This window comes from Leptidea sinapis, chromosome 19 (genome assembly GCF_905404315.1).
Source record: "Leptidea sinapis chromosome 19, ilLepSina1.1, whole genome shotgun sequence".
NCBI classification, from domain to species: domain Eukaryota; kingdom Metazoa; phylum Arthropoda; class Insecta; order Lepidoptera; family Pieridae; genus Leptidea; species Leptidea sinapis.
Window position 1 is genome coordinate 12,768,892 of NC_066283.1, and position 27,975 is coordinate 12,796,866.

General features: G+C 36.5%; 2 protein-coding genes and 1 long non-coding RNA gene across 4 annotated transcripts in view; all 3 read left to right on the plus strand.

The window, feature by feature from the left end:
- LOC126969719 (carboxypeptidase D) overlaps positions 1-14,363 on the plus strand; it is a 52,465-nt gene extending 38,102 nt beyond the window's left edge. For both annotated transcript variants that reach the window (XM_050815269.1, XM_050815270.1), the window contains exons 16-22: positions 359-1,028; positions 2,802-2,974; positions 4,914-5,049; positions 5,269-5,468; positions 9,323-9,422; positions 10,375-10,515; positions 12,106-14,363. In XM_050815269.1, the coding sequence (XP_050671226.1) occupies positions 359-1,028; positions 2,802-2,974; positions 4,914-5,049; positions 5,269-5,468; positions 9,323-9,422; positions 10,375-10,515; positions 12,106-12,224 (1,539 nt within the window). In that variant the 3' untranslated portion in view covers positions 12,225-14,363. The remainder of the gene's footprint in view (positions 1-358; positions 1,029-2,801; positions 2,975-4,913; positions 5,050-5,268; positions 5,469-9,322; positions 9,423-10,374; positions 10,516-12,105) is intronic.
- The window catches only part of LOC126969748 (uncharacterized), a 304,380-nt gene extending 277,638 nt beyond the window's left edge, over positions 1-26,742 (plus strand). The window contains exon 2 of the long non-coding RNA XR_007730443.1: positions 24,509-26,742. This is a non-coding gene — a long non-coding RNA (uncharacterized LOC126969748). The remainder of the gene's footprint in view (positions 1-24,508) is intronic.
- Positions 20,476-26,742, plus strand: LOC126969727 (uncharacterized protein KIAA2013 homolog). Its single transcript, XM_050815284.1, has one exon. The coding sequence runs from the start codon at positions 20,650-20,652 to the stop codon at positions 22,531-22,533; it is 1,884 nt and encodes a 627-aa protein (XP_050671241.1). The 5' UTR covers positions 20,476-20,649; the 3' UTR covers positions 22,534-26,742.
- Positions 26,743-27,975: the final 1,233 nt, after the last annotated feature.

A 27,975-nucleotide genomic window follows, 5' to 3' on the forward strand; every position in this document is an offset into this window, starting at 1 on the left:
GCATCAGTGGGAGGCTCCTTTGCTGTGCAAGCCGACTAGAATATGGGTACCACAACGGCGCCTATTTCTGCCGTGAAGCAGTAATGTAATAAACATTACTGTGTTTCGGTCTGAAGCCGTAGTGAAATAAGTGAAATTAACGGGCAAATGATACTTAACATTTTATGTCTCAAGGTGACGAGCGCAATTGTAGGGCCGCTCAGAATTTTTGGGTGTTTCAAGAATCCTGAGCGGCACTGCATTGTAATGGGTAGGGCGTATCAATTACCATCAGCTGAACTTCCTGCACGTCTCGTCCCTTATTTTCATAAAAAAAAAACAACAAAAAACTTTAACTTAACTAAACTGGGTGTTTCAGGCCGGTGCACCAGAAGAAACCAAATTCCACATAGCTCTTATAAGCAATTTATACAGTTCGCAACCACTTGGGCAAGAAATGTTACTGAATTTTGCGCGACATATATCCACGGCGTACCAAATCGGCGAACCAATTCATCGAAGAATTCTCCAGAACGCCGTACTCCATTTCATACCAAACTTAGATCCTCTCTACGAAAAGATATTGAAATGGTATAATGGCACCGAAAAATGCGATGTTGAACCATTAGAAGAAGAATTTGGGGACAGCGTGTATACATTTTTGACTAAGGAAAATAAAATGAATCCTCTTTCTAACTACACACGAGAGAAAGCATTTCTGGAGCTGTTGAAAAGTGAAAAGTTTGATGTAATCCTAGAGCTCGGATCGGGAAATGATGACGTCCTTTTCCCAGAATTGTCGAAAAACATTTATGATAAATTCGCACAAAAGTACCAGGCTAACAGAATCGCGAGCAATAGGTACGAATGCAATTCGAAGCATAACGTGGTGCATGGAAACTTGATCGATTTGCTGTTCGAAAGATTCAATGTGCCCATAATATCGGCTGGGATGAGTTGCTGTAAGATGCCTTCGAAGGAAAATATTGCTTGGGTATGGAGAGAAAATTTGCCAGGAATAATGAATTTTGTCGAAATGGCTAATACGGGTAAGTAACAAAATAAATACTTGTACTTTCCGATTACGTTTGACATCTTCAGGCATAAATTGTTAACTCACTAGCTCCAACCGCTCCCTTCAGACTAATTGACAAATAGTGGATGCATACTACTGCTTGGCAGACAACCGTGAGAGACCGCATCCTGCGCAAAGGAGCCTCTCATTAGTTACATTATATAAAATAAATTCTATGAAAACGATTTAGATACTTGATTCTGTAAAGAACCAAGTCCCCTTGAACTGATTGTGGTCGTTGACTCCCAAAATTTATGCCATTAAATGCCACAAATGGAAATATGTGAATATCCCATCCCTATAAAGTGTGTCAGTGGCGTAATAGTTATTTATGCAACTGTTATGTAATAAGGGGTATTAAAACACGAATGTGGGCTTGAGACTTTATCTACACCCATAATATGAATCCTCTATAAAAGAATCTGAAACAGTTAGCTTATGGCTAACATTAAAAAAGCCAGTCCTTGTAATCATAATATCATCCACAGGAGTGTTATTATGAAAACGGATGATATTGTACTGAATTTCATTACAACACTTGTTTGGATGGTGGTTATAAGGACATTGGGTGTTTTTATTTTGGCAATAAGCAACTGTTTTAGAATTCAGAACTTGATATATTCTTTTTAAACCAGCAAAGGACTATTCCATATTAGGATTAAGAGATCCAACTCGCCTTCTGATGCCATACTGTAGAACAGCGCTTCATCAAAATAACGCAAATGTTATGGTATTAGGGTCTTCAACCACCTTCCAAAGAATATTAGAGAGATGCCTAAAATATTAATATATAAAAATTTAAAATTATGGCTAATAGATAAATGTTTTTATAGTTTAAAAGAATACTTTAGCCAAAAATAATAGTATATAAATATAATTTTTTGAGAGGTACCTACTATATTATTGAATTAAAACTGTGAAATGTTTATTAGTGACGTATAAATATAAAAATTCCAATACTGACAAAATCATCAAATATTTGTATGCCGATATATTGGCGAATTGTGCTGTACACCAAATAATTGTTAACATTTATGTTACCACGATTCATACAAATAAATCATTTCAAATAATTTCAAATTTCGGTAGTGGGCTGGTCAGGTTCAAAGAAAGTGTTGTTAAACATATAGCTGGTCTCTGAACTAAACTCAATCTGCATTTGTTAAATAAGTAGTTTTTCTTTTTGTTCGTCTCCATTATTTTAATTAATAAGTTAAATTTATAATTTGTACTTTCATTTCTTATTTTGTTTTTATTGTAGCGATAGTATAATTTCTATGTTTCAGAAGTAATTTCCGAGTATTTTTTGTAATTTTTATTTTCACCATAATTGACCTATACTTTAGAACTACTAATTGTAACATAACACTAAGAAAATTGTATTGTATACTAGTTAATAGCTGTAGTTAATCTACCAACTATAGGTAGCTAAAATTAACTTTGTATTTTACCTCCTGAGAAAGTTAGAAAGATACGAAGAATTATTATAATACGATATTAAGAATAATCTAATTAGTTATTCATTTTAAACTATTCTTTCAATTTGATTTCTGAACGGCGGGGGACACATCAAAGGAACAAAATTGTTGTTTTTATTAAATTCCGAAAATTTTTATATTTATTTACCTTTTAAACCTTCTCTGGACTTCCACAAATAATTCAAAACCAAAATTTGCCAAACCGGCCCAGCCTTTCTTGAGTTTTAGCGAGAATAACGAACAGCAATTCATTTTTATATATCTTGCAGGTGTAAAAGGATACATAAAGAATGAGCACGGTGGTCCAGTCAGGGCTGCGACGTTGACAATTTCAGGCATGCCCAGGCCCTACCACGTCACCAGTAATCTGGCACATTATCACCTAATGCTGCCGCCTGGCGACTATCGTGTAATCGTGCGGTGCGAACCCTACCATGAACAGGTACTACTATAGCCATGGAAATACTTAAACCCTTATTATGTCTAAATTACTATCGCAAAACCTTTCGAATTAATTTTTCACCAACAAATGACAGATAGATTCGTAGCTATTACAGATCAAGAAACTTTAAAAAAGTACGTTATCTAATCAGTAAAATTAACATGAAGTAAAATTTTAATTTTAATAATTATAATTAACATTTTATAAATTTAACGAGAAGTATCACTGACCTGTATAAATACCACTCGATAGGCTGTACCATATGTTTGACAGCAAATTTTTTGTGCCTATTTGAAGCGCCACTCGTGAGCGTCCAGAGAACAAATTTTGACGTATAATAAATGGCTGCAAAGGAACGTACAATACTCTGAAGTATTTTGCGTTTTGAATTAATTTCGTTCGTTTTCCGTGTTATTTATACTTCAAGAATCAACCTAATAAAGTACACAATTTTTTTGTAAATATTTTCCCACCATCTATCTATGTTTGCTGAGGTTGTCTTCAATAGTTTTAGTACCGCAGACCCTCGCTACACGGCCAACAGCGCCAAAATGTCGAATATCAAACTGCCACAAAAGCACTTTGACAGCCGTCAGTCCAGTGGTATATAGTAGAGGTCAGTGAGAAATATACAAAATTTATATTAAACGCTTTTATTATGAGATTAGTAAAGGTTTAAGTTAGGTTTTAGTTTATTTATTTTAAATGGTTATTTTAGCTTAGTACTGATATTAAAGGTTGTAAAATTGTTTATAAACCTAACAAAGTTTGATTTAAAAAAAAGTTATTGATGTCAGTTTACTGATTTGGTTAATGTACTTTCGATATCAGTTTTTTGATATCTGTAATAGTTACATAATTATCGCCTGGTCACACTTAAGTATTACACTTACGGGATTTGTTTGAATTTGTTATGTTTAATATGGGCAATATTGGGGCGGTAGGTAATAAGACATAAAAATAGCAGCTCTAGGGCGCTACTTCACGCCGGTATTCTGTGCGAGTGTGGTAAGTAACCCGGACGAGTCTGGCCCGAATGTGCTGACGTCATAAGATGGCAGCGTGACTCTCCCACTTTCAAAAAGCCCGTAGTCGCCTCTTACGACACCCTTAGGCCTGGGATTACCCGATTCTTTTTACGCCCCGGGGAAGCACAGGGCAAAGGTTTTTATTCGGTAGGAAGCCCGAAATATGGGCGAGGTTTCGGGGTTTATTTACAGCACACAAACATTTATCTAAACAAATTAACTATACACAGCAGTACCGCTTACACTAAAGAGGATTTTAAAATTCTTTGAAATTTGAATACAAGAAAGCCCAGCATAATTCCAACGAGAGCCCATTGAGAATCGACTTGCTCTGTTCTGTAGTCCAGTCAAATTAGACATTCGAAGGTGCATAAAGTCCCAACAAGCTGAAAATCAGTAAATTTGTTCAAAACATAAATCTTTTTGAATCGTTGTACCTATCACAGAAACGGTGGCTCGTAGGAAAAAAAGAGTTCATACCTTTTTTATAGATAATTTTATGATCTACAATTTTTGTCTAAGGTACTTTTATGATAAAACTTACCGTTTTGCTGAAATTCGCGAAAAACTCATTTTTTTACCTTTGACATTGAAAAATTTTCTTTTTCCATACACGGGAATTATGGGGAACTTTTAAATATTACATATTTATAGTTATGTTTTGAACAATTTTACTGATTTTCAGCTTTTTGGGATTTTATATACCTTCACTCTCATTTTTTGGTCTATATTGACCGGACTACCTGAGACGTTTGAGCGTATATAAATAAGGGGTAATAAAAGACTTATTACAAAATATATTGTGATGGAAACAGTAAGAAGTGAAGAAGCAATAGATACAACAACAATAATTATAGAACAAATACATAAAATAAGTATTTTTTTATTAATTATAAGTTTATGTTGTACAGACATTGACGTGGCGTATTTTGGAGGGCCAAATAAAACAGAAGGATATTATTTTGAAGCGAGTCAATGCCGAACATGTCCGCGGGCAACTTGAACCTCTAAACATTGGCAACAATCCTGATCTGGCGTATGTTACAGGTATGTTAATTTTCACGTATGACTGTTTAAAGTGACTTATTCAGCCTTGTTCCTTGAAACAAGTTCACTATTACCACTATTCGGGAAAAATTTTTAGATATCAAATAAAACGATTCGCATAATGCCTTTCATATAATATATTTTCAATACAAATTCTGGGACACCGCAAGGATCAATGCTTGGACCAAAATTGTACACCATGATATATTACAATTTCAGGTCTATCGCTGGACCATGACAGTCTTCCGCTAAACGCAATAATAAGCGTATACCCCCTGGAGTCTAAGCGGATATTATTCCACAACAGCAGCGACGAAAATGGCAGGTTTGTGGTTAGTCTGCCCATCACTTACATGGGCCGGGAAGTTAGAATTGTAGCTGAAAGTGATGGATATGTCTCCACCAGTAAACATGTCAAGGTAATTAATTATTAATCTTTTAACTACTTTACATAGCTTCATATTATTTTTATCTTCTCACCATTTTTCTTTCATCTCAGAATGAGAACTGAGACATTTCATTTGAAACAACACTTCAAGTAGTTTGAACATACAAGCCATGTGCTCGACGTAACAGGCTGATACGACACTGATGGACGATGGTCTACTGTCCCGAACTTACGAAGCCGGTTCGGATCGCCAGTTTCCTTTTATAATTATTGAATGAAAAATAAATAAAATATTCTATATATAAATAGATGTTGTAATAAAACACTTATGGATAGTGTGTAATGGAAGTTAAGAAAATAACAAAAAAGGATTCTTTGATTCTTATTTCCGGATCTGCGAGAGTCGGAGAATCCCTCCCCGAGCATTCTCGCTCGGGCTGCCAATTGTACTCTGGGGAGGCCACAGAACCGCGCATGTCATCGCGACCGAGCGATACAGCATATTTAACAAACCACGGTTACAACATTGAGCATAATTGTTTTTTTTTTATGGAATAGGAGGACAAACGAGCGTACGTCACCTGTTGTTAAGTGATCACCGCCGCCCACACTCTCTTGCAACACCAGAGGAATCACAGGGGCGTTGCCGGCCTTTAAGGAAGTTGTACGCGCTTTTTTTGAAGGTACCCATGTCGTATCGTCCCGGAAACACCGCACAAGGAAGTTCATTCCACAGCTTTGTAGTACGTGGAAGAAAGCTCCTTGTAAACCGCACTGTGGAGGACCGCCACACATCCAGATGGTGAGGATGATATCCTAACTTGTGGCGTGTCGTGCGAAGGTGGGTTTCGGCGCCAGGAATTAGGTAAAACAGCTCTTCGGAACACTCCCCGTGATAAATGCGGTAGAAGACACACAATGAAGCGACGTCTCTACGCAACGCCAAGTGATCCAGCCGTTCACAGAGTACTGGGTCCCCGACAATTCGAGCTGCTCTGCGTTGCACGCGGTCAAATGGATCGAGATGATACTGGGGTGCGCCAGACCAGAGATGACAGCAATACTCCATGTGTGGCCGGACCTGCGCTTTGTACAGCGCTAGAATGTGGGCCGGCTTGAAGTATTGTCGTGCTCTATTAATGACGCCCAGTTTCTTTGAAGACAATTTGGCTTTGCCCTCCAGATGGCCACGGAATTGGCAATCGCTCGAGATTTCAAGACCCAGTATTCCGATACTAGGTGAGGCTTTTAGGGAAGTGTTGTCGAAGAGCGGTGATGCGACAAATGGGGTTTTTTTAGTGGTAAACGCGCAAACTTGAGTCTTCTGGGGGTTAAATTGGACAAGGTTCAATTTACCCCATTCCGCGACCTTCTCAAGAGAGGACTCGATAGAAGACACAAGTTTCTCCCGGCACTGGTCGACGATTTCCCGAGAGAGACGTGCATGGCCCGTGTATACGGCATCACCAGTGCTGTTATCTGCATAGCAATGAATGTTGGAGGTGTCCAACATATCGTTGATATGCAGAAGAAACAGCGTAGGAGATAGCACTCAGCCTTGGGGCACTCCAGCTTTCACGGGCTGCGGGTTCGAGCAATGTCCGTCGACAACGACCTGTATGCTGCGCCCAGTGAGGAAGCTGGAGGTCCACTTGCACAAGCTCTCGGGAAGCCCAAATGATGGAAGTTTTAAGAGGAGTGCCTTGTGCCATACACGATCAAAGGCCTTCGCTATATCCAGGCTAACTGCCAGGCCTTCCCCCTTGCTTTCAATAGCCGCAGCCCATCTATGTGTTAGGTATACCAGAAGATCACCTGCCGACCGACCATGGCGAAAGCCGTATTGTCGGTCGTTGATCAACTGGTGACCCTCTAGGTATACCAAGAGCTGACGGCTAATTATGCTCTCCATGATTTTGTAGAGCAGGGAGGCAATAGCAATAGGCCTGTAGTTTGCCGGATCCGAACTGTCTCCTTTTTTTTGGATCGGATGGACAAGGGCTGACTTCCATGAGTCAGGGACTACGCCTTTGGAATAAGAGTGCCGGAATAAACGCGTTAGCACCGGCGTCAACTCAGGGGCACACGTTCTAAGCACGATTGGAGAAATGCCATCCGGCCCGCTCGACTTCCTGACGTCCAACGAAAACAGAGCTCGCCTAACAGTTTTCTGTCTGAACTGTACTTCAGGCATAGAGCTCTGACACCGCGGGATGGTCGGCGGTGTTTTTCCGTTGTCGTCAAGAGTCGAGTTGGAGGCGAAAAGAGCGCACAGGAGATCGGGTTTCTCTTTTGCCGTATGGCCCAGGGTGTCATTCCTCATGTGCAATGGCGGCATGGACGGCTGGCTGAAGTTACCAAGAGCAGCTTTCGACAACGACCAGAACTTGCGTGTTCCGGTCGAACTGGAAAGCTGCTCGCCGATTTTGACGACGTGTTTTGACTTTGCACGGGCGATTTGCCTCTTAAAAAATCTGGAAGCACGGTTGTATTTCCTCTTAAGAACAGTTCGGATCCTTTGTGCCCAGCGCCGCAACCCAAGTTCGATACGCCTGTTTTTTGCAGTCAGATGCTGCTTTAACTGACGCATCGAACCAGGGCTGTGATCTGCCACCGATCGGTACTATAGAGCTTGGTATAAAAATATCCATGCCCTGTAGTATCACATCGGCTACTGCAACGGCGCAGGCACTAGGATCATCCGAAGGGAAAGAAACCCTGCTCCAAGGGTAGGATGCAAAAAAGGAACGCATCCTATCCCAATCTGCTGACTTGCAGTGCCAAACGCGGCGGGTCGCTGGTGGGATGTGGCTATCCAAATCCGGGAGCCGCGTTGGCGACGCAACCAATTGGGAGAGACCGTACGCCAATGCAAAATTTTGCACAGATCGCCCTGCGTAGTCTGTGGTACGTGATCCAAGCCATTCGGCATTGTGCCCGTTGAAATCACCCAAGACTACAATTTCAGCGGAGGGGATCTGTGCAAGCACGTCGTCAATTGCCGCTTGAACGCAGCCCATGAGATGATCGGTTTCTGCGTTACCATATGCGTCCTCTAAATCTACGCGGAGCCAGAGAGTGGACATGTCCCTACCCTCAAAATTGCCGAGACGGCGACAGCAGTTATCCTCCCTAATGTACACACATACCCCGGCATGAGGCAAAAAATTGTGCTCAATTTTGTACCCGGGGTACGTTAAATATGACGTATCAGATATCTGCGTCTCCGTAAGGAAACACAAGGCCGGCTTCGCCGTCTCAAGGTGGCGGTGGACGGCGTTTAAGTTGGAGTGAATTCCCCTGATATTGCAAAAGTCCACGTTGAGTGTGGAGCGGGGTGCCGTGGTGTTACTGCCTCGTTTGTCCTTGGTCATGCGCGGTACTGTGCCCTCCCCAGAATACGAAGGACAGCCCGAGCTAGAGTGCTCGGGGAGGGATTCTCCGACTCTGGTAGAGCCGGTACCCTCCTGGGGTACTATCTCTTTAGGGACCGCTTTCATAATCTTTGTTGGGGAAGGGGGGGGGGGGAATGGCCTCCGGTCCTCGACACTAACCTATACGAAACATAGCGGCACTAGGCCGCTACTTCACGCCGGTATTCTGTGCGAGTGTGGTAATTAACCCGGACGAGTCTGGCCCGATTGTGCTGACGTCAAAAGACGGCTGCGTGACTCTCCCACGTCTAAAAATCCCTTAATCGCCTCTTTCGACACCCATGGGCCTGGGACTCCCCTATTCTTTTTATGCCCTAATTCTAATTTATATAGGCTGCTAATTCTAATTTTATCGTTTTATGCGCGTTAGTGGTTAATTACTAGTGTCCATATCATATGCAGATATATCCAGGAGAAGATTAAATGTACATTTATATTGGTTTGTTTACAGATAAGCAGCAGTGATAACGTGACTCCGAATATTCTGTTGAAATTGGAGAGAGATGACGCCGTGCTCGGCATGTCGAGATTAGTCTTCGTAATGGTTGCCGGTAATTTATTGTTTAGGATATGGATTATATGGATTTTTAAATACTTTTGGAGGTGTAGGATACTTTAAATAAAAATTATATCATAATTTTGTTTGTCCTCAAAAAAAGAAAACAGAAACTATAATAATATGTTTGTAGAACGTATTATTTATGTGTAACTATCATACGAACGCACACGGACTAACTTTAAGTTTGATCAGATCGGGGATTTACTGTTAAGGCGTCAGATATAGAGTGCAATGAGTAAGAGAGTCAGAACTGTCTCTGTCTGGCCGAAATATCTCTATTTGACCCTTAGAAAGACATATGTTTGAACTTTGAATTGTCGTGGTAAGTATTTCAATCTTCCTTTTTTTATGACTATAAGGGACGAGACCAGTCGTACGTTCAGCTGACAGTAATTGATACGTCCTGTCCATTTAATGCACTGCCGCTCAGGAGTCTTAAAAATCCGAAAAATTCTGAGCGGTATCACAGTTGCGCTCGTCATCTTGAGACATAAGATGCTATGTGTCATTTGCACAGTAATTTCACTAGCTACGGCGCCCTTCAGACCGAAACAGGAAAAGGCGCCATCGTGGTAACCATAATATAGCCGGCATCCTGTGCAAAGAAGCCTCCCACTGGTAAATGCCCTTAGTCGCCTCTTACGACACCCTTGGGCCTGGGATTTCCCCATTTTTTTATGTCCCAGGGAAGCACCGGTTAAAATAATCTATACAACAGGATCCCAGGAAATGAACAAAATGCGTGTTGCGAAATTCAAAAGAATTAGCTAAAACATTTATGTGGTGGAGTCTACTGTAACCTGATTGACTTGATCGCCACTCATATATTTCTTGTGCTACAATTTAAATGTTAAAGGCCCACTGAGTTCTTGGTGCCCGTTGTTTTCATTCGATTTTTACTTCACTTCTACGATATGTATAAATGTACCGTGAAATGTTACCAGGTGTGATCGGTGTCTGCGTCGTAATGGGAGCCGCGTGGTGCTTCGGTCGCGGCGCGGCAGGGGGCGCCGCGCGTCGAGACTATCTATTCACGCAGTTGCCCGCAGACGACAAGCGTCCGCTCTGTGACCCGAGCGCTTACGGTAATATACTATATCTATAAGTACTGCACGTTAAAACATAAATAGAACCTTAAAATGATGCCCGCGGTCGAGCTGAATTAAAGACCGGTTCAGTATGGATCACCTCACAGTGACGGGTGACGTTATCGAGCTGGATTAAAGACCGGTTCAGTATGGATCACCTGACAGTGACGGGTGACGTTATCGAGCTGGATTAAAGACCGGTTCAGTATTGATCATAACACAGTGACGGGTGACGTTATCGAGCTGAATTAAAGACCGGTTCAGTATGGTTCACCTCACAGTGACGGGTGACGTTATCGAGCTGGATTAAAGACCGGTTCAGTATTTATCACCTCACAGTGACGGGTGACGTTATCAAGCTGGATTAAAGACCGGTTCAGTATGTATCATCTTACAGTGACGGGTGACGTTATTCATGGAAATTACATTTACAAACCAAAACACAAAATACTGCAATGGCAGTGTTTTACGAAAAATTAAGAACAACTCATTATAATTTATACCTACATTAGGTCAGTCTCAGAGAGGATGTAAATACTACGTGCTAAGAGGCTGCCTTAGTGAAAATTTAAATTTAGTTTCGTATGAAACGTGCAGTGAGATTTGACATAAGTATGAGATAGTAATTACAATATGGCGATGAAGTATAATCCGGCTAAGTTTGAAAGCGAACAGTTGCTGAGAACGTAGTGGATTTCGGCTATGTCCGTTTTTTACAAGATTATAGCCGTCATCTGTCAGTCAATCAATTACTGCACGTTTCATACAATCGAGTGAATCACTTTTTTCTTAGAGTTTCGCTAGGCTGGTCAGTCTACACCGCACCGCGCTGTTGTACCTACCGCATGCCATGGTAACTTGGAACATTCATGTTTTCTCTGAAACTAACGCCATCTGTATGCCGATGTAGAAACGGAGTTTGACAGTTCTTATAACTGTTAAAAAACAATATTTTATTTATTGCAAATGGCTTCTGCTTGAGAGCAGCTACTGCTTACTTGTGCTTTTCACATTTTGAAATACTTATACTCTATGTTACGTGGATTAACTCACAGAGAACTTTTAGTAATAGGTACTTCATTAAGTGTTATTTTAAATGAAGTAAATTATGCAACAAAATAGTAAATAGAAAAAACAATGCATTTTTGTACTATTATTTAGATAAATACACCTTTACACACGCGCATTCATGTAGACTGTAATACTCAGTACACACGTAGGAAAAGTTTCACTATCCGGCGTCCAGATAACGGGTAATAAAAGTGCCGAGTTACCTATCTATGTCAGTATATTATTATTACTCTTATCTATGGTCTAGCGGATTTTCAAGAAAATTCTCACCTCGTACAGCTACGTTGTGGAATAAACTGTCGCCTGTAGTGTTCCCTTAACGAAACGACACGGCTTTTTGAAGTGGGAATGGTTGACGACCATAGAGTATTTTCTTGTGGTGCACTCTGCTCTATCACCTCTGGTCTTGCAGTTCAGGCACTTGCCCGTTTTCTTCCTCAAAAAAATACAATACGAATTATTATCAATATATTAGATCCATAAATAAAATAATTAAAATAATATTTTCAATCACAGATATAGTGAGAAAGCCTTACTACGATGATGAAGACATACCACCCTCGGATACTGACTCTGAAGAAGAAGTCGTGATTCTCAGATCTGATGCAGAATGGAAACCGATGGATCAAGAATAACCTATACAACTCTTGTCAGTTACGCAAAAATAACAACATTTACAAACTGTACAACTAACTATTCCTTTTTATTATATCGTCGTTATGTTGGCTAATGGCATTATTTATGTCTTATGTCTCAAGGTGACGAGCGCAATTGTAGTGCCGAATTTTTGGTTTTTTCAAGAATCCTGAGTCTATCCAGCTGTACATCCTGCTCCTCTCGTGCGTTAATTTCATAAAATAAAAGTGTGTGTGTACTTATGTATGCACACAAGAAGTTGTACTTCTTTGGCCTAACAAAGCAAAATGATTTATTCCTCGTGAACGTTTGTAGAAAGAACAATTTTGTAAAAATCTTGCAACGGTGGCTTTGATAGTTTATTACTAAATAACGAATACGGCGGTACGGGCTTGAACCCTTTGCCTATCCTAATATTGGAGGAAAAAACCAAAAAAAACGAATGCTGCAAACTACAGAAAATTATAGGAACCAACTTCACCCTATTACTTTTGTTACAGTGATGCGCGCGCATCTTAAAATTTCACTCTCATCATTTTTTCGTAACGCACCTATAGAAGTATAACTTCAAAAATTCTTTAATTACTGCAATATAATATACTTTTATCAAATCCATACTCTTGGTGCTTACTGCATATAAAATGGAGGCCGACCCGATTTTCTTCCATAAACCTTTTTTTGTAATCAAGTTTATTCAAAAATGATTTTAATATTCTCATTTTGTTGTATTTTAATTTGGGCTGATGATCTCGTTAACAATGCTCTAAAATCTAAATAAATAAAATTATTATTAATGAGGGTGTACAGTGGCTTCTGTCAATTAATGTTGAAAAAAATAACAATACAAATATGAGTAGGTAAGTATAACACGTTTTTTTAGTAAAATAACTATTAAAAAAGGTATTTGAAAAAAGTATTAATTTTATCAAACAATGCAGGGCCTACTTATAATTCTTGTGATATTTTTGGAATTTTTTAATAAATGTTGATGTAGATCGCTTCAAATATTTAAGAATATATTTTTGAAAGAAATTCAAACAATAATAAATGAATAATAATTAGTATAACGACTGAATAACTTCTTGCGTTTGTATTATTTTACATTCCTTTAATTGTCTAAACTCTAATGATATTAATAATGCTATATTAAAAAAGTTCCGTTTTTTCGAAATGTTATGTAGGCATTTTATCTCATTCCATTTATATATATTTTCGTTTGTAGAAAAGTCTATTTTAATATATTACATTACGGTTTGGTCTCCGCTGCGCTACAAACTAGATACCGCAAGCGTGGTCACAAAGTGCGGAAACTAATACTGACTATCTCAAACAATTTGTGACACACATGTTCTGTTAAACTTTGCTAATAATTGAACCTTAAATGCCGGGTTGCGGAGTAAAACTTTGTAAAAATAAAACTACAAGAAATAAGAAAGACACTGTGTTCACATATCATCAGTAAGTATTTTGAATTTTATTTACTTCAATGTAAAATAACACAAAGCGTAGGTATGTTACAAAATTTGAAAGATGCCATTGAGTGTCAAGATGCCATTGAGTGTCAAGATGCCGCGCACCCAAGCATCTAATAGTTGCCGTAATAAAAAAGCTAATTGTTCTTAGGTAGTGCGGTATCTAATTGGAGTGCAGCGGAGGGCAATCCTTAATCTAAGATATAATATACATGTATAATTTATGTTTCCAAGTGTTATTAAATAGTAAACATTACTTATCCAAAATAAGAAATTGTTTCAACTTACTATAATAATTAAAATATTTATTTTAATCTCAGTTTTTCATTATAGATATTGAGGTTAATAAGCAATGAATTGCAATATTACAAACATGCATTTTTGTGCATGATTTTAGTGTGTAAAAAATATTCTATATAAAATGTATGTATGTATGTTTATTTATTTTTTAATGTAAATTATTCCTACCTTTCTGGAATTTATAGCATTCCGAATCTCGCCTTGTGAAACTTAGTCTTAAACTTACAAACTTATATTATTTTCTTTTTCGCTATTTATATTTATAAAATTTATGTCAATATAATGGTGCTTTAGGTTTAATAATAATACGTGATCATAATGGTGTGATGTAATAAATTTAATAAATATTTTTAAAATATAATATAATTGATGGTTTTATTTGACTTTATACCAGTTCTGTGATTAATGTTACAACGGCAAAGGATTGTTCCGCCCAATGCCCAATAACCAGCTTTCCTTTCAAATTTTTTTGAAACCTTTCCTTGAAAATCCTCGTTTATTCCAAAATATAACTGTTTTTCAACTTTTGCCGAAATAAAGGTCTGTGTAAAAAAAATAAAGCTACAAATCAAATAATTTGGACTTATTATAATACATTGCTTCACTAGCTTTCAGATAAACTCACTAAAATAACCCTAACTATATTTCATCACCTTTTGCTACACGTAAAATAATACGCATAGATACGCGCTCGCGCGCGCGATTAATTCACGAAAACTGAGCACATGGAAAATGAGCGATTTTCAACAATTAGATAGCCACTAACATAAAAGCTTAATACATTCGCCGCTATTTTTTTCGACGCGTTCCCTGTCACAGCCTATCTAAAGGTTAAAACATTGATGTAAGTATCTACTGTCCTCACTTTTATTACGAACTGATGTAGCTTCGTGCCATTTACCATGTGTTGCAGTATTTTATGTTATTGTCATTCCCTGTGGTAAATAAATATACAGGCCATATAACGCGGTAGAGTGGTTCCGCGTTATAGGGCTATTCCCGTATAAAGCGTTTTTACGACCTCTTAATTCGTAATAATAACTAATCACAAGTCGTAACAAGTATTTCCAATTTTTTGCCTAGTTTTACTATTTTATTATAGTATTTAATACAAAAATTTAATAAAATAATTTAATTTTGTAATTTCGCTTAGTTTATTACTTTCGCGTACTTTTACACACGTGTAAATCTATGAACTGTACAAATCATTATAAATTTCACATTACGAAATATCTATGAGGGAAATCCCCGCCTTATACGGGATATGGCGGATTGAAAACGAGTAATATGACACCGCATTATAAGGATATGTTATCGGGATGTTTACTGTATTTCTATCCTATCCTATTAGAAAATACTATTTTAGATTGCGATAAAAGAGGCTTCATACTTCATAGCAATACGTCACAGTCAGCTTAAGAGGGTACAAATATTACAACAATGTATTGTAAAATGTCAATCTAACTGTATGCAGCTCAGAGGGCCTACCATCAACTTTTAATAAGCGATGCGATTCCGATGCATTTCAGTTTAGGTACCTAAACTGGAATTAGTACCATGAAGTGCGTTTGGATAGCTTAAGAAGAATTAATGAAATTAACTTGTCTGTGGTCCGCGGTGTGAGAAAGAGATGACGCTCTACAGTTGTTGCATAAGTTTGTCTCTCTTACTCGAACCATATGCGTTGCGTTTCGAAACCTAAATGATATGATTTTAGCGGTTTTTTGCGTAGAAAATACTAAAAATACATACAAATTAAGTGTTTGCTTAGGTGTTTTCGAAAAAATAACGAGTTATGAACGCGCCTCCATTGATGTTTGATTTGACAGGACCACAGAGTGCATTTTCTTAATTCGTTCTTCCGAACAGGCTATAGCCCGGGCCCTTACTGCCTCGTCCTTAATATTTTAATTTTTGGTATTTATTTTCAGTATTTTGTTTTACAAAAAAGTCCAATAAAGTATTCTCATCTCATCTTTTATCGATAAAATTTTCCTTTTCTGTATGTTTTCACTATTTTTTAAAAGTTGTTAACAACACGATTCACTTTCCTCTAAGGAAGTAGCAACTTTTTTCGAATCGCTCGCTTTGACACATAAGGTATCAAGTTTAGGTTGAAATATTACCTCATGGTACGAATGAATGAACGAACAAAATCAGTTTACGATTCAATTGATATAATTTTTGACATTCTATTGACATCATTGCGATTCAATCAGTTGATTTGACGTCAACCTAAATTAGATAGCTCTAATCACGTGGTACGAAATAGCAAAATTAAACCAATAATTGATATGATTGCACCCGAACTTGCATTAATTTTCAATGAATGTATCGACTGTGGTGCGTTTCCTGATTTAATGAAACACAGTAAAATAACTCCACTTTTCAAATCAGGTAGTTGTTCTGACCCTGGTAATTTTAGACTTATCTCTGTCTTACCAACGTTTAGTAAAATTTTCGAAAAAATAATTTTAAATCAATTGTTAAGGCACTTTAATTCGCATAATTTATTGCATTATAAACAGTTCGGTTTTACTAGGGGTAGTTCAACCATTGACGCTGGTGTCGAGTTGATATCACACATTTTTGATGCTTGGGAAGAATCGCACGATGCTCTGGGCGTTTTCTGTGATTTGTCCAGGACATTTGACTGTGTACACCATGACACATTGATCAGAAAACTACACCGCTATGGTATTAGGGATGTTGTTTTAGATTTTCTCTCTTCCTATTTGAGTGATAGAGTCCAAAGAGTCGACGTGAATGATGGAAAGCGTTCCCCAGGATCAGCAGCTAATTTAGGTGTGCCAGAAGGCTCAATACTTGGACACTTTTTTGGATTTTTTTTTGTCTCTGTATCGCTTTGTCTGTTTGTACGGGCTAATCCCTGAAACTATTGGACCGATTTAATTGAAATTTTGCATGATGATACCTTATATCCCCGAACAACATCTTAGATACTTTCATCCCGGAAAATTTGAGTTCCCGTGAGACATTTCAAAACCCCTACTTACTTTTATAGCGCAGTACACAACAACTTCAGCACATAATTTAATAAATTTTGGCATGTTATCAACCTTATATTGCTGGTCAATATCTATACTAATATTATAAAGCTGCAGTGTTTGTTTGTTTGTTTGAACGCGCTAATCTCTGGTACTACTGGTCTGATTTGAATGATTCTTTCAGTGTTGGGTAGTCCATTTATCGAGGAAGGCTATAGTTTTTGCGTGCGCTGCAAAAACTATTGACAATAGAACAAAATGATGTACAGGCTATAATATAGGCAATATTTTATTACTTATAAAACTATCGCGTGAATTATACTTTATATGGCAAAACAACGTTTGCCGGGTCAGCTAGTCTTAGATACTTTACATCCAGGAAAATTAAAGGGTTCCCGTGAGTTAGTTAAAAACTATAGTAACTTATACGGCGTAGTACACGACAACTTATGCACCTAATTTATTAAAATTTATCATGTTGATACCTTAAATTGCCGGTCAACACTTTAAATACTTTTCATTCCAGAAAATTAAAGAGATCCCGTGGGATAGTTAATAAACTAAAGTAACTTATATTGCTTAGTGCACAATAACTTATGCACATAATTTAATAAATTTGGCATGTTGATAATTATATTGCCGGTCAACATCTTGGATACCTTTCATCCTGGAAAATTAACGAGTTCCCGTGGCAAATATAAAAAAACTATAGTTTATTATATAGCTTAAAACACAACAACTGATGCACCCAATTGAATAAAAGTTGGCATATTAATAATTATATTGCTGGTTAGTCTTGGATACCCTTCAACCTGGGAAATTAACGAGTTCCCGTAGGAAATATAAAAAACTATAGTTTCTAATATAGCTTAGTACACAACAACTTATGCACCATTTACTAAAATTTGTCAAGTTGATACCTTATATTGCCGGAAAACAATGTGTAACTATTATAAATTTTAAGAATACCCTAAAAGTGACGGATTTCCGCGGTAAAGTAAAACTCTACAAAAACATAGCCCAGCATAGCGTCACAGTAGACATATGTACCAGAACGGAAACTACCCTACAAACGTTCGAAATGACACACTCACACAAACATGCCTATCGACGAGGCCCCTAAGCAGTTATCGCGGTCAATACGAGTCGAGTCTCATGTTATTAAAGCCAGCGTATTTCCTGGTATACGGCTATTTTAAACTCGGATCCATCTATTTTTCGTTTTTTAAACTATAAAGTAGTACAAGTATGCATATATAAGAATGATTTATTGTTATATTATTATTATAATTAGTAGGTATTCGAATAATAAGTCTGTAAGATCGATTGTAATAAATTCGTGAACATAATTCACAATTTACCCTAAGATGGCGGCTGAAATATTTATTATGAGTGTGGTTTAATAGTTTTCTAGGATGTTTCTTTTATATTTATCTAATTTGGACAAAGGTATTTAAGTACCTACATTTGTTTTGTCATGGTTTTCGTGAGTGTTGTCAAAATGAAAATTCAAGATGGCGGCTGCAAAAATTTATCAAGTTGTTCGTCACGCGTGCCGTTTTCATGGTTTTCGAGGGTGCTGAAATGGATAGTGCTGTAAAAATATTAATCCAAGATGTCAGCCGCATGAATTTGACAATTTTTTCGTCATGAGTGTCATTTTCATAGTTTTTGAGGATGTTGGACTGATAGTGCTGTCAAAATGTAAATCCAAATTGGAGCTACATGTAATTATCAACTTGTTTATCATGGGTGTTGTTTTCATGATTCTCGAGGGTGTTGAAGCCGATAATGCTGGACTTAAAAGAAACGAAGACTGAAATAAAATTGTGTGTTTCACCGGCACTCCCGAAAATCTCTAAAATGATACCCATATTGATTTAATTGAAAATGTCACATGCGCTATCTTGGATCTTGAAATGGGTGTCATATTTGTAATTACACTCCCGAAGATCTCGACACTCCTGAAAAACTCGACAGTGATACCTAATTTGATTTTATTGTAAAAATCACATCCGCCATCGTGGATCTTTTTTTTTTTTTTGAGAGGAGGAAATACGGTTACGTATTTACGCCCCGGAACGGGGCGTAATATGTCGGACTCGAGTGTCCGCGCCAGCGGACACCCCATACCGACTAAAACCTCCTCTGTGCTGTTAGCAGCCCTGGCTTTCACAGCGAAGTAGGATGTGGGCCGTGGAGGCCGCAAAAACTACGCAACAACAGTCGCGGGGCGTCTCCTAAGGAGACTCGAACCTCAGACCGGCTGTGTGCTTGTGGGAAGGAGAGAGAATGAAAATGAAGATGAAAGATGAAAAGGTGGTAAGAACACACTCGCCGGCGAGTGTGGTGCTGTTTTGTGTAATGTATGTAAGTATGTGTTTATGATTGTATGTATGTGTATTTGTATGTATGTACGTAGTGTAAATGTTTGTGTGCATGTATGTTTGTGTTTGTGTCTGTTTGTGGAGTGTGTTTGTGATTGTGTAAGTGGTGTATGTCAGTCCGTCAGTCAGTCCGTGACATCGTGGATCTCAAAATAGATGTCATATTCGTTATTGACACTCACGAAAACAATAATGGCCCCATCTAGACATGTTCGTGGGATGACGGCAGGGAAGAGTTTCTTAAGACTGTAGTAGAAGTGAAACTTCAACAGACAAAGTTTAAAAACACATATTTCAAAGCTTCCCGTCAATATTACAAATAAAATATTTGAACGAAAATTAAAAAAAAAACATTTAAAAAAAATATTTCCAAGAAAAACATTCAATAAAATGTTATTTAAAAACATAAACAAAAACAGTCATTATGTAGTGTGTAGGCTATAATATTGCATTATACACTGTATAGCTATCATACATACACTATACATAGAAATCTTACGCTTTTTACTTTTTTACGCTCTGCAACGCCCCCTATGGAACTTCGTTCCAAAACTCCTTTTTTAAAGTCGGTTAAAAAAATAACTTGACAACACTATTGCTTCAATGGAGTGCACGCACATATAGGTAAGTATTTTAGCAACAAGGCTTAGTTTCCGTACTGATACATATGTCTACTGTGATAGGGTCATTCATATTAGTGTATAGTGACGGACGTCATTTCCACCTGAGGCAAAGAGTGAGAACGACAAGTTATTTAGGTCAGACATAATAAATAGGTACATCGATACATACTACTAAACTTAATCTTTCAACCCTAGGAAAATCTTAGCCCTACCTTCTGGCTTTGCAAAGAAGTATCTATGAATATTGTATTCAAATAAAGAATTTACTACTCTAACGTGAATAGTCTATACTATAAAGTAGTTTTAATAGGTAGTAATAGTTTAAAGTAAGTCTACCTACAGTGTTGAGTCATGACTTAAATAATAATAATTATTAGAAGTTAAAAGTATTATTATTCTGTGGTGTTGACGTTGTCAATTGTCATCAGTCATGTGATGTGATGTCAGACGTGACTTGTGAGCTATTGAGTTGTGCTTGTGTTGGTGACTCTCGACTGGTCTAAATAAAAACATTATAGAATATTAAATACATAGGTATATGAATTTATTTTTTCTTATATTTAATCTAAAATGTTTACTATTGACTGGACCTGAATGCACAGTGTATTAAATCATAATTTCATATATATTTGGAATGGAAAGAGTGTCAAATTCGAACGAAATGAGCCGAAGAGTCGGCGAAATCATGCGGCGTATTCATAGGCTCACAGACGGTCCAATAACTCGAAAAAAGTTGCTAGTTATTGTACTCGTGTTAATATTTTTAATCCTATACCTCGGACCAACCGTGATGAACTCGCTGTGGAGTCCAGAAGGCTCTTTACTGACTAGTCAAAATGCATGCCACCGGAATTTTATAAATCCATTTCAAGAGTCTGTAAATGATTATGATGCTTACCTAAGACTAGAGTCTGCAGCTACGTTGTCATCTATAAGCCATAATTTTGTGCCTTATATTGGAAATGGTTTAATTGGTATGGCATTAGAACATGATTCACATTTAAATATAAAATATGGTCGAACCTTATCTCTACCCATCTTTTATCATCCGCTGTATATCATTGACGATTATGATATGAAGGAATCTACATTAGTGGAATATACAAGAGGAATTGTACATAGGTTTCAATGCAGTAGCTCTGGTATTAGGGTTTCATACCAGTATTATGCCCATAGGACTATACCATCACTTTTTGTGCAAGAAATTTTAATTAGTAATCCATTGAATGCTGCAAAGACATTGCAGTTGACTACACCTAGGCTATCTGATTGGCCAACAGCAGTTAAACAAACAATTAAGCTTCATCAAGGTGTAGATTCAAAAGAATATGATGTAATTACCGGGATGATGTCTGTACCTGATAGTGAAGATGTCATTGCTGTGTCCATTGTGTCCAGAAAGATTGGCAATACTATTCAAGTAGAAGCCAAAGACGGGTTAGATATAATGATATTAACAACAGTTCAGTACAGTAAGCCTATAAAAAAAACAGCCTATGCAAAACAAAAAGATGTTGTGGAGAAGAAAGCAATTGAAGAAATGGAAAAAGTTATTGCTTTGACAGGTGATAGAGCAGCTGTCAGAAACCTCAGAGACAATCATGCTAGAGTGTGGCAGGGGTTATTCTATACTGGATTTTACATATCAGATTCTAAAGCATCTGGTGCAATTAACGGTGATCAAATTAATGCAACTATTTATGCTATACTGTCTCAAGTGCGGAGCTATGAACATGAAGAACATATTAAGATCAATACTAAATCAGAAATTCTCCGGACCCTCACATATTCTGAGGGCTGTTATGGAGGATACTCTACATTGGATGCACTTAACCTATGGAAGCCACTAAACTCATTAGAAAGCTTGAATAATGTTGCAAGCATCTGGTTATTGACTCTGGAAAAGCAAGGATGCCATAATTTATTACGAGCAGGAGCTAGCGGTGTGAATCAAGCTATGATACTTAGTTTTGGTAGCCTAAGATTTAGCAATCAACACCTAGAATACAATATTCACCCTTCTAAACTTCACAGAGACTTTCTATTTCGTCGAGTCAACTATGGAAACATGACTCATGTGAATATTAGTATTATCTTGCAAGAAGACAATAAGGCAGCAATATTTGTTGCATTAGATCGTTCAGATAAAACCTATTATGCATGTGATGCAGGTTGTTTAGATAGTGCTGTTCAATTGGGACCATATAGAAAATACTTTCCTGTAAAACTAACTGAACCATTAACCGCCATTCTGTACATAACTGCCGATAAGCAACATATGGAGGACTTGAAACATGCTATTCATGTACATGAGGTTGTGGAGGCACCAGCACATGAGTCACATGTGATAGCCTTGCATAAGCATGGCCACTCACTGGGTGGACTGAATCCTCTGTTCTGGGTGTCAATAATTCTTCTCATCGTTGTGTTCCACTTATTCTTATGCCGGATTATTATGAATGAGTTCTGTGACAGTAGCACAAGTATAAGTTATAAGAGGCTGTACAATAAAGCTTGATTGTGATATTTAGGAGTAATAAATTATGAGCTGTTTCAGTATTGTGATTAACACTAATATATATAGTGAGACTCTGACGCATCACATTTATTTTATAATGCTTTATATTGTTTATATATTTAAGCTGTGTTGCATCATATTAGCTGTTATAATTATAAGGTTTAAGTCAAAATTAATGTTAACAGCAACACTGAATTTAACATAAGACTAGGGAATGTGTTGCACCATCATATTCCTTGGCATAGTTTACCAGAATCTGTGATTAGTGCAAAATCAGTAAACAGCTTTAAAAATAGACTTGATGAACATTTTAAAAAAACTAGGTGCAGTGATATGCACACATTAGATCAATGATCTGCTAGTGCATTATAATAATAATAATAAAAAATAGTTTAAGTTAAAAAATGAAATATCAAGTCAATATTGAATTTATTTGAAACTTTTGACATTAGCAATAGCTTTAACCGGCAAAGATTGGATGGGTGTGGTTAACACTTAAAGTTATGACATTATCTAACAACCGTCAAATGGAGCAACAAATTTTTTGCAACCGGTACTTTAATACATTTTTTCTTGCTAAAGTTTGTTGGTGCAACACAGCCTTAAAATTACAGTTGACAGGAGCACAACCCTAGATTAAGGATTGGTCTCCTCTGCACTCCAACTAGATACCGCACTACCTAAGAGTAATAGCTATTTTATAATGGCAACTATTAGATGCTTGTGTGCATGGCAACTTGACACTCAATGGCACCTTTCAAATTTTGTAACATACACTTCGTGTTATTTTACATTGAAATTAATAAAAAAAATACTTGCTGATGATATGTGATCCCAGTGTCTTTCTTATTTCTTGTAGTATTATTTTTACAAAGTTTTACTACACAATCAACTACAAAACAATGGCATTTTAGTTTCAACTATGTATTAGCAAAGTTTAAGATGTGGCACGTCAATTTCACACAAAGTTCGAGACTGGCTCAGGTACAGCCACTTGGCCGTAGTATTAGTTGCCGCAATTTGCGACTGCGGTATCCAGTTGGAGCGCAGCAGAGACCAATCCTTAATCTAACAGCACAACATTGAATTTATAAGATGTTTGTATTGTCTGTTATCTGAATGTGACTTATAGTAACTCTCTTTTAGTTCTATTTTCAGATAACTGTTTTGCATCGTTTTCTGTATCAACTTTAATAGTAATTCCATAAAATATTTGCATCATAATAATTTTGTCATTGTTTTTGCTTTACAAGCATTGAATATTATATTAAATATATAATTTAAAATTGTGATAACCAAATGTTATCAGGACATTGCAGAATATATAATTCCAAAGGTAATATATTTGTTGTTATTACAAACCACACAATTGTTTTTATGTTTTTATCTATCAGTTAGCTTATTGCCAACATTAAAACACCCAATATTCTAATAACCATTACATCATCCAAACGAGTGTTGTAATGTTATACTGAATTTCATAATAACACTCCTATGTTTTTTTTGCGATCCCTTCATGCGCAAAGAGTTTCAACAGACAGCCACATTCTTATTGCTCGATGCGTGGTATCTGTATGAATTTCAAAAAAAGAACATTTCGTTTACGCGCGTTCCAAACTACCAGAACCGTCGCGCGCCGCAAAAAAAAAGAAGTTAATCGAATCCCCGCCATTTTTCTTCGATATTTTTATTGTTTTGTTTACAAAAAATGAGCGATTCATTTTAAACGCTGCAAAAGAACATTATATTCGAGTGAATTTTAATTATTGCACTATACAAAATATAAATTACTACTAAAATAATTAATTGTTTCATTAATACTTAGTTTATTTGTATATAATCAGTAATGAATGATATCAGGTTACTACTAGGACTGGTGTTTTAATGTTAGCAGTAAGCTAACTGTTTCAGAATCTTTTAGAGGATTCATATTCTCGGTGTAGATAAAGTCTTGTATGCAACTGTTAATAATTAGGTATAAAAACACTCATGTGATACTACCCGCATTCGTGTTTTAATACCCCTTATTACACAACAGTTACATAAATAACTATAATATATTATGCTGTAATTCAGTATACTTAACAGTTTTAGTTGGGTCTATTGCTGAATTTAATACTATGCACTGGAGTAAAAAAAACTTTGAATCTTAGTCACATTAAATATGATCACCAGTCATTATAAGTCATTTATACATATAACTGGATATATAATTAATGTAACGAGTTTGATGACGTACACATTCGTATATCACACGACGATTTTCAATACAGTTGTTATATTAGAAAACGTAAACATAATATAATTCATATTCAACATTATTTTAGGAAATGGCGCGTTCTTGCGACAGGACTTTTTTTTACAATGAAACTAGGCAAGGGGTCGTACGCGTAAAACTGTCTATTCGATTTTTGACAAATGTTGATGTGAAAATAATTATTAATATAACAAGTAACCATTTAAAAGAATTTGCGAATTCAGTGCTAAGACGGACGTATATACTTAGAAGAAGGAGCCTGTATAAAAGATTTAAATTTCGAATCATAATTGGAAGTAATTCCAGAAAAACGTTCCAAACCACAACCATGTCGAAATTGAGTTAAGAACACAAAACTGGTCACATGATTCATATTAAAAATGACAAAAAATGGCAGTCCTATTGTCACTCTTTAAATGACATCATGTCTTAGTAGCCCAACTCACATGTATGGAATACACTTATATTTATTAAACTTTAAACACGAATTTCTTAAAATGTGATGGTTGTGGCCTGGAACGTTTTTTGGAATTACGTCCAATTACAGCCTCTGAAACTAGGTAAGTCATGTTTTTAACAACTGTATTGAAATTGATTTTAAATCACCTGCTTATATTTCATATGAAACAAACTTTAGTTTCCAGTCAGACAGCTCAAAAATTATTTATATAAAATAATATAAATTTTGATTTAACATAATAATATAATTTATTTTATAAATTTATGACTTAAACCTTATTTGTTATATTATATGAAATTTGTATGTATAAGATAAAAACTTTTCACTCTCTCAATTCGGACCAATTTGCACTCACATAAGGAATTTTCATTCAATATCGAATCGGTAGGTACTTTCGAAGTTAATCGAGAATAAAATTTTTATATCTATAGATATTATATATAGAAAAGGTTTAATTTTAATGATGAACAACTTCATTACGTACTTACCTACTTTTCAAGATAACGCAACAATTACGATAGCTGTCTTGTCAATAAAGAGAGCACATTATGAAAGTGTTTTTTTAATTTATAATATATCTAAATATGTTACGTTTTTAAAGTGATAACCCTCACTTCTAGGATTAATACACAAATAAAATTTGATAAACAAAATTTTATGAACGATGCAGGATTGCGGGATGCGACTCTCGGGTGAGAGTTGAACAAAGCAAACAGAATTTTATAACGAGGCGGTACTCGAACGGTTAGCTCATTTGGTTAGAGCACCGGCACGGAACGCCGGAGGTCGTGGATTCGAATCCCGCATCGTTCATAAAATTTTGTTTATCAAATTTTATTTCTTTATAATATATTACAAAAAATATATAATATTTATATACCGAACAGGCGCTACTTGTGGCGACTGTTACCAGTAATTCTGCTCCATGAAAATTAAAGTTATTATATTTTTTATGATCGCTAATAAAATGCTCGCACAATAAATACCTTTATTTATTTACTGTGTACGTAGATTGATTGTACTCAATAACTATGGAATTTTTACTTATTAATTTACATTTACTTTTTTTTTACTTACTCGTGTAGGTAAGGCATAAAGTATTTGACGTTTGAGTTTTTGTTGGATATCTTTTTATTGTAATAATTTGTAAAATTATGAGGCTGTAAATGTTGCTTTAAAAGAGTGGCAATGCGTTTCTTACGACTTCTTCTCATTAAAATTGAACCTTTTCCGAAGTGGTTGTAATGTAAAAATAAAACTTTTGACATTCATAAGTGGAATTTCCTTGACCTGCATGAATAAAGTGTTTTTGATTTGATTTGAGAGACATATATTGTTACACCTATATTATGTGACGGGACAATTCAACATGTAAATAGATAGAAGTTTAATTATTTTTTGTTGTAATGTTTTAAATATGAATAAGTGCTTAAAGTGGGACTGTTTTTTGTATTACATACGTATAAATGTTTAATAAATAAGTAAAATGTTATTGTTTTAATTCATTTACGCGAAAGACTTTTGATAGTCGACGTAAACGGCAAAATGTCTTCGGGTAAACCCGCAGGCTGCTATTCCTTTCTTGTTTATTACGGCACCGTTTGTGGTAGATGATAGCCATGAGATTTTTTTGATAGCGAGGTGAACAATGCACTCTCAAATATAGTGTTGCATTGAGACGAATAATCTCTACTTAAAAAGTAAAAAAAAATACGGTTCATTACACTAAACAAAGCGGAGGTATAAAATAACAAATGAGCAGAGAATGGAACTTGTGGACACTACGGTCTTCTTGGGTATCACAGTAGATAAAAAGCTCCAGTGGGGTCCATATTACCCAACTAGCAGCTCTGTTGCATACGCCGTTAGAAAGATTAGAGAATACGAATGTTGCTACCGCTAGATTACTGTACTTGAATCATTTTCACAGCATCATGACCTACGGTATTTTGCTGTGGGGTCATGCTGCTGACATGACTGATGTGAGCTGCAAAAGAGAGATGTTCGTGCTATACAGGTGGCCAAGAAGTTGACGTCCAAAACTAAAATTTGAAAGCCTCATGGTGATGAGTATCCGAATCACCCCTATGTATGTTCTACGATTTTGCGTAGTTTAAGAGATAAAAATTTTTTGTTTAGGTATTTATTTCTAATTTTTTTAACAATTTTATTTGTTGATAATTATTAACTACAGTTGCAATAACCACATAAGAAACTATGAATAGTTTAGACAATGCGGAACTAGTTTAGAATTGAGTCGTAAGTTCAAGATAACTGCTCCAGCTAAATTCATGAAAATGTTCAAGGTATCAAAAAAAAATGGGGAACCTATGGCTTCTAACAATTTTTAAAAACTTCCCAGACCATTGGCCAATCAAATAAGCCAAATTCAAATTTCAGCTTTGGACGTCAACTTCTCGGCCATCCAGTATATCAGCTTGGATATAGAAAGTGTCTTAAAGAAATAAAATTATAATGATGTGGTGTCGTGGGACACCAGGTAGGAACGCAGTTCCTTCGGCTAATGTAGAATCGACACAAATTGCAAAAAAAAATCGTGCTCAATTAGGTATTATACACTACTCGCTTGTGTATGCGACTGTCGCGCCTGCGCACGTCTCATTTAACGGTTTTATTCCACGCACTTTTTTCCACGGATTTTTTCTTACGGTTTTACTATCACATTTTTTTCAGTTCGGTCGCGCAGCAAAATCCCTATCCCCTC

What these genes read in the sequence shown, in the direction of transcription:
- LOC126969727 (XM_050815284.1), top strand. Translation starts at nt 20,650, where the DNA reads ATGGAAAGAGTGTCAAATTCGAACGAAATGAGCCGAAGAGTCGGCGAA.